At 35.4% G+C, this 6,716-nt stretch overlaps 2 protein-coding genes across 2 annotated transcripts; both read right to left on the reverse strand.

Annotated features, from left to right (window-relative positions):
• Positions 1-805: 805 nt before the first annotated feature.
• On the reverse strand, positions 806-2,101 carry LOC21394576 (membrane protein PM19L). The gene is made up of 4 exons (XM_010107399.2): positions 1,938-2,101; positions 1,444-1,663; positions 1,315-1,360; positions 806-1,114 (listed from the first exon to the last, which is right to left on the reverse strand). Exons 1-4 carry the CDS (start codon positions 2,062-2,064, stop codon positions 995-997), a joined length of 513 nt encoding a protein of 170 aa, XP_010105701.1. The 5' UTR covers positions 2,065-2,101; the 3' UTR covers positions 806-994.
• A 533-nt stretch (positions 2,102-2,634) lies between these two features.
• LOC21394577 (glutamine synthetase leaf isozyme, chloroplastic) lies at positions 2,635-6,716 on the reverse strand. The gene is made up of 13 exons (XM_010107400.2): positions 6,460-6,716; positions 5,889-5,928; positions 5,676-5,779; positions 5,531-5,579; positions 5,318-5,424; positions 5,121-5,208; positions 4,744-4,872; positions 4,564-4,638; positions 3,926-3,979; positions 3,774-3,811; positions 3,500-3,659; positions 3,293-3,353; positions 2,635-3,200 (listed from the first exon to the last, which is right to left on the reverse strand). The coding sequence occupies exons 1-13, from the start codon at positions 6,714-6,716 to the stop codon at positions 3,061-3,063; spliced, it is 1,302 nt and encodes a 433-aa protein (XP_010105702.1). The 3' UTR covers positions 2,635-3,060.

Below are 6,716 nucleotides of genomic sequence, written 5' to 3' on the forward strand. Positions count from 1 at the left end.
TCCATCGATCTATACAGATTTGAGGACTCCTATTCCATTGGATGGTGAACTTATTGATCTTGAGATATTCAATGAAGACACAGATGAAGTTTTCAGCGATTCTGATGATATTTGTCACGTGTATGACAAGGTTAGGCATGTAGAAAGTCCAGTTTCATTTCACCCAAGAGAACAAGATGATAAAATAGTAGTTTGTAGTTTTCTATATTTTCTGTATTCCATTCCTTTCACCATTCATTTTTATTCGAGGTGTATTTTTTTTATTATTTATCAGGTAGTCTTTTGATCTAACAATATTAGACTTATCCCACATGGAAAAGATAAAAGTGAGGTTTAGGTTATTGAGTGTATAAGTGAGGTTTAGGTTATTGAGTGTATATATGACTCCAACAAAAATAGGATTAGACTGCTCGCATTTTAACAGACTAAAAGCATAGCAATACATTATAGATTACAAGTGAAGGACAATTCTTTTCGTTTAATTTATAATGAATTTTCAATGTGTGCAATTAGTTATCATATGTGTCCATTCATATATATTGAAAGCCAAATGTGTAAACTCAAAAAGAAAATGGAAATGAGGTAACGCTATTAGCAAAACTCTCATATCCAAATACTTTTCCTTAAAAAGATTTTTTATCAATTAATATTTTTTCTTAAAAGATTTTTTTTATTAATTTTTTTATGTTAAAAAAAAGTGTAATATGTATTTTCGCTCATCTCTTATTTATCATCATTTATCACAAACATATGTTTTCCATGAATAACAACCATAACATATGAAAATATGTGACACAGTTTCACATACAAGAAAAGGTAAAATCTTGCAAGTTTATATAATCAACAAGAAATCATATTACAACACCAGCCTTAAAATTTCACACAGCTAGAGAAAAGTTGTATGCATAATAAAATTCACTTGAAAATAATAGAGTTTTGTGGCTGTGAACAACAACGCATGATAAAACCGAGCAATGTAGATTAAGATGGGAACTTAGACTCTTCCTGCTCTATACTTTTCATAAGCAATAGCTTCTTCAACTCCAGCATGGACAGCAAAGTAGGAAAACATTTGTGTTCCACTGACAATTATTGTCATTACCTCTAGAGTCCTCTGTATAAACAATACAACACTAAGTAACTATTACAAATGGAAAATTGTTTCATGTTAAAAACTAAATTAGCTCTCTCCATGTAAGAGCCAGAGTTAAACTAATCATTTTCCCCAGTAAACAACAGTTTGGTGGGTGACTTAGTGCCTTGCAATAAGCTTTCTTTTCAACTTAACTACACAAGATAAGAATAGAAGCTTACCAAGTTTGAATCTGTCCATCCAAGTTCAATCTCTTTACATGCCAATCTGCAATGGGAAACAAGATTCAAGAGGACGAAAAAGAGACCAATAAGAGACGATGGAAGCGATAACTTAGCAACGTGATTTACCCCATTGCGAGAAGAGTGAGTGCCCAAGTTGCAAGAGAAGAAGCAGCCGCCGTGTGCAAGTTGGGACCATTCCATTGGAAAACATTGTGAAGTCCAGTCAGTGAAGTTGTGCAGCCCACAACACCAGTAAGGAGTGAAAGAATTACGAAGAAACCCGTCGCCACATTGCCCATTGGAAAGTATATTGGAAATATTCTAGCAGGAAAGGATAAAGCAGCAGCTGCATATACATGTAGGGAGCAAAACATAAGTCATGTTTGTTGCCAAACCAATCTTCTAAGCTACCACACGACACCAAATGTCATGTATGTTTGAATTATTATATCTATATGTTCCATGGTGTATCTCCAATCTAAAACTAAACTTCTTTGGGGGTAAATAAGCTTGGACAAAATAGCAATTCTACTTGTACAAAACTCGTAGAATTTTGACACATCGTAAATTCTTTTTTCACGATGTATATCATTGCTCATTTCTGTATCCTCCTAGATTACCTGTTTCCTGCGACCTTTTGATTCCGTGGTTTACAGCCCATGCGGCAATCACGGTTACGATGAAATAAAGGACAAGATTGAGGATGAAGAGTATGGTTGCTGCTGATTTTGCTCCCTGAGAATCCATGGCCTTTTGAAGCTTACAGAAAATGGAAAGAAGAGGAAGAACTGAATATGGACATAAATCTTCTTGAACTCAAGGAAGAATATATACAAGCAAGGAGTTGTTCCTTTCCCCTAGCCAGAAAGCCAAATAAACGTCTGAAAATATTCCTTTCCATGTTTAGGCTTGTTGCTTCATGGAAAGTAAAAGAATCCCTCTTGGTTTTGTATACGCATCGAACAAGAATTTCTAGTTTCTTTGCTGAGTACAGAACACAAAAGAATGTTAATAAAGTGCTTGGTTTCCTTTTTTTCTGGCAAAGAATAAAGTTCTGTGTACGTAAGTTTGCTGAGTTTTTTCCTTTCCCTTTCTTATTCCTTTTTTTTTTCTTCTTGAACTAATTGCTGGAGTTTTTCTAGATAAAACGAACGCGAGTCTCACTCCATTTTACATTTCTTTGATATTCTAGCTTGAATTTGTCATGGAAACATGCATAACAAGCAAAGAAATAACAAAATCAAATGGCGATTTCTGTTTTGTTTAGTAGAAAAAAAAAAGTAGGGATATTTGGAAATAGAGATGTAGCAAATGATGTTCTAGGAAGACATTCTTATCACACCAGGACCACCTGGTCACTTAATTGTCACAATTGTCTGATGTGCAAATTTAGGCAACTGCTAAAATAGCCATAAAATGCAAACACAGTAAAAATGGACTGAGAAAGTGAAGAAAAAAAAAACTTAAATGGGGTCCTGAATATTGGATTAAATATGCCAATAAAATCGCCATAAAGTGGGAAATTTAATAATGAAGTCACTCTAATCTGCAAGATTCCTCTAATCTGAGAGACCATTTTACAAACTTGGACATGAAGAACCGCTCACTTCAAGACCTTTATTTACAGAAGGACACTCCCTAAAGGATCTAGAAAGTGAGAAGAAAAAGCTTCAAAACAGTCGGGCAGATTTATCCCAATTGATAGAATTTTGAGGGCCCATCAGATTATTTTCAACAAATTAACTAGACATTCAAAGCCAGCTTCTGAGCAGCAAGAGCTTCAGACTCAAGTGTTGGCTCCCACAGTAGAGTAGTTTCCGCGAGCAGCGAGGTCACGATGTAGGGGTCCATGTTCGAGGCTGGACGCCTATCTTCCAAGTAACCTGACACATCAGAAACAGCATTCAAAAGGGTCAGTAAATATTGATGCAAAAACTTCAAAAACCAAAACTTGAAAACAGCCTAGTGGTGGTACCTTTTCCTTGCTTCTCGGTTTCTCTCCCCACACGGATCGAGCAACCACGATTAGCCACTCCCTGCGAGTTAAAGTTTCATCAAAAGGAATGTAAGTCTTATTGCACATCTATGGATATTTTTAATTTCGTTTAAATGATATGATTATATCAATCCAAAAACTAAGGCTAAATTTATTCTAGAGGGTTAGAATCCTTTGAGAACATACCCAAGAAAATGTGTCAATGCTTGCTGTTTCATGCTTTCCTGTCAACCTTCTTTCATTTCCTTCTCCATAGGCACTAATATGCTCTTTGTGGCGGAGGGAGAGATTCAAAATTGCCTTCTTAATAGCTTCATATCCTCCATCTTCCCTCATGCTCTTTGTACTACAAAACCAGTGATTATTTGGTATTTAAACAATTATAGAAGACAAAGACATGTTTTTTCCTATATTTATATCATTAATTTCTTGTAGTAAATTGTTTTTTTTTTTCAAGTACCTGAAATTGGTGTGACATCCTGCGCCATTCCAGTCACCCTGTTGATGACAATAAGTAAGAAGTTTTATCCAACTGCAATGTTGACTAAGAAGAAATGTTTGTATGTGACGCATTAAAGTATGTTATGAACTTATGATTTCCCAATAGATTACCTCAATTGGTTTTGGATCCAGGGACAAGACAACACCAGCTTGTTCAGTGATTCTCTGTCAGAACATGAAAGAAACAATATTTCCGTAAACACTACTACTCTGCACGAAACCGCCACCTCACTAGTTCACAATAGGTGCAGAAGAATAGTGCTATTCGGCATTAGTAGTGCCTGGTACCACTACTCCTAATGAGCGGGTGCGGCCCCCAAATGGAACCTATCTATAAGTAGTGGTGTCAACACCAGTACTAATGCCATTTATTCTTTCCGGTGAAAATTAGATATTAAAGAAGAAGATTTTAACTCGAGTCCGTAAAGAAGAATAGTGTTATTCGGCATAAGTAGTGTTTGATATCGCAACTCCTGACGATGGGGTGCAGGCTCTAAGGAACCTACCCATTCATAAGTAGTGGTGTTGGCTCCGCTAATGTCCTTTATTTATATATATATATATATAAATATATATATATATTCGGGTGAAAAGTGGACTAGATTGAATATTAAGGAAAAATGCTTCGCAGCATCACTGACGTCGGACACCAAATTTAATGGGGTATCTCATGTGAAATTGTGCTCAATACAACGCTAGAGATTAGAATTTAATGATTTGGATAATCATAATAGATGAGAATGAATTACCTCAAGAATGTATCTTGAGATCCAGATATGATCTCCAGCATCAATTCCCACGCTGGGACCAACTTGATACTCCCACTGCATTATAGTCACAGTAATTATTGGTGATATAAGAGCACAACCATGGTTAACAATATTAGTTTTCATAAGAAGAACAAAAGTGCAAATGATTAGAAGGAAAACCTGGCCAGGCATAACTTCTCCATTGGTGCCACTAATATTAATTCCAGCATATAAGCAAGCCTTGTAGTGAGCATCTGATATGTCACGGCCAAATGATTTATCCGCTCCGGCACCACAATAATAGGGGCCCTAAAAAACATATAAACATTTCATAATTGTTCATCCAAAAATAATGAGGGGATTCTAATTAGATTTAAATTAAACGTTGCATATTGTACGAGACTCGATACTATGAGTATGAGATGATTCTTTGAACAGCTCTGTTACACCTATTTCATAAGCACCGTCTAATTTAAATTGTATGGTTGAGGTTAGCGGCCCCACATCACAGTATATTTTGCAAAGACTATAATAAATGCAATTATTCAAATTACTACCTGAGGACCAGGGTAGGCTCCAACAGGCCAACCTAAGGGCCATCTAACATTTGGCTGAAGCAAAGTGTACTCTTGTTCAATCCCAAACCTAATTGAATGGTCACAAAATATTAGCACAATATTTCATCATAAGTTATAAGTCTGCTAAATATTAAGGGATACAAGTACACATGTACATATCACAATGGAAATATTACCATGGAACTTCATTAACAACCTTCTTGTTACTGAAAATCTCCGCGGCTCTGTGGCGTTTGTTCGTAGGGATAGGCTCGCCGGCCGGCGTGTATGAATCACAAATTACCTAACGGGAAGAAGATGGTACACCAATTTAGAACTCAGTTATTTGGTACAATAAAAAAGATTTACTTATAGATCGGTTATTTATGTTTGACTTCATGATACTTTACCAAGATGTTGTTACCACCACGGAAAGGGTCCTTAAAAACTGCTTGAGGGCTGTAAAAGAAACGAAAAAAGATTTTATCAAATTTGGTATATAATAATTTAAATAAATCCACCAAATCCAATGCCATTTTGTTCTCAAGATCTTACTATATAATTACTTCACTGTCTTCACCAGGTGCTTGTCCTGTACTTGACCCATCAAAATTCCACTTGGGAAGCTCAGAAGGATGTTCAACAGGCTTTGATATTGTCTAAAATATTGCACAAGTTCATAAAAGTTAAAACTTAGTTTAAAAAAAAAAAAAAAAAAAAATTATCAGTTTTTTTTAGATGCATTTTCAACAGTGTATAATATCATACCCTTGCTTTGCTACGCACATCAATCCCTGACCCTCCAATCCTGTTTCCAAAATAACAAAATATCATCATAATATAGATGTGCATTCACATGTAATTAAAGGGGCAATCGTTTGACAATCTGATTGCCTAGATGAGCTGAAATTCACATTGGAATTCCATTTCAGTGCATTGAAAAAAGTGATAATTTTAAGAGCTAGCATACTTGTGACATGCCATGAAATATTTTATGATAAACATCATGAATGCATAGTGCCAGAGTTGCATAAATATGCAAACCTGAAATTACTGTTTTGTCCTAGCTTTTCTTATCCTTAACAAGTTATATTTTTGTTTCATGATGCGCAATCAAATTATATTTTTCACGATATGTATATCATTTTCCTATATTAAAAAAAAAAAAATACTCACTTTTAATTTAAAAATTCCAACAATTTCGTCCCCTGAGCTCGTTAAATTAGGCAAAATTCATGTGAATTGACACATTTACCCCTATTTAACACTGTCAAAATGTTACACATAAGTGCTGATATGTGGACACAAATGTCAAAAAAGAAGCTAGTAATAATAATACCAAATATATTCAGCAATGATCTTGTCAGTGTAAGGAGTGACATCAAGATTTAGCAAATCCTCAAGCCTGTTGATGGTGCCATTGTCAGACTTGAGTGCAAACACTCTGAACTTAGTAGAGCTCTTCATTGCTCCTTTCTTATTATTCTGTTTCATCACTAGTGAGCCCCACATCTTTGAAGTCATTGGACTTGCATCAGTTGAGGCTTTGGTGATCCTCATCTGCCATTGTGTAGATGGTGCCAAAATCTGTGCCAT

The sequence above is a fragment of the Morus notabilis genome, unplaced genomic scaffold, assembly GCF_000414095.1.
Source record: "Morus notabilis unplaced genomic scaffold, ASM41409v2 Scaffold38, whole genome shotgun sequence".
Lineage (NCBI taxonomy): Eukaryota > Viridiplantae > Streptophyta > Magnoliopsida > Rosales > Moraceae > Morus > Morus notabilis.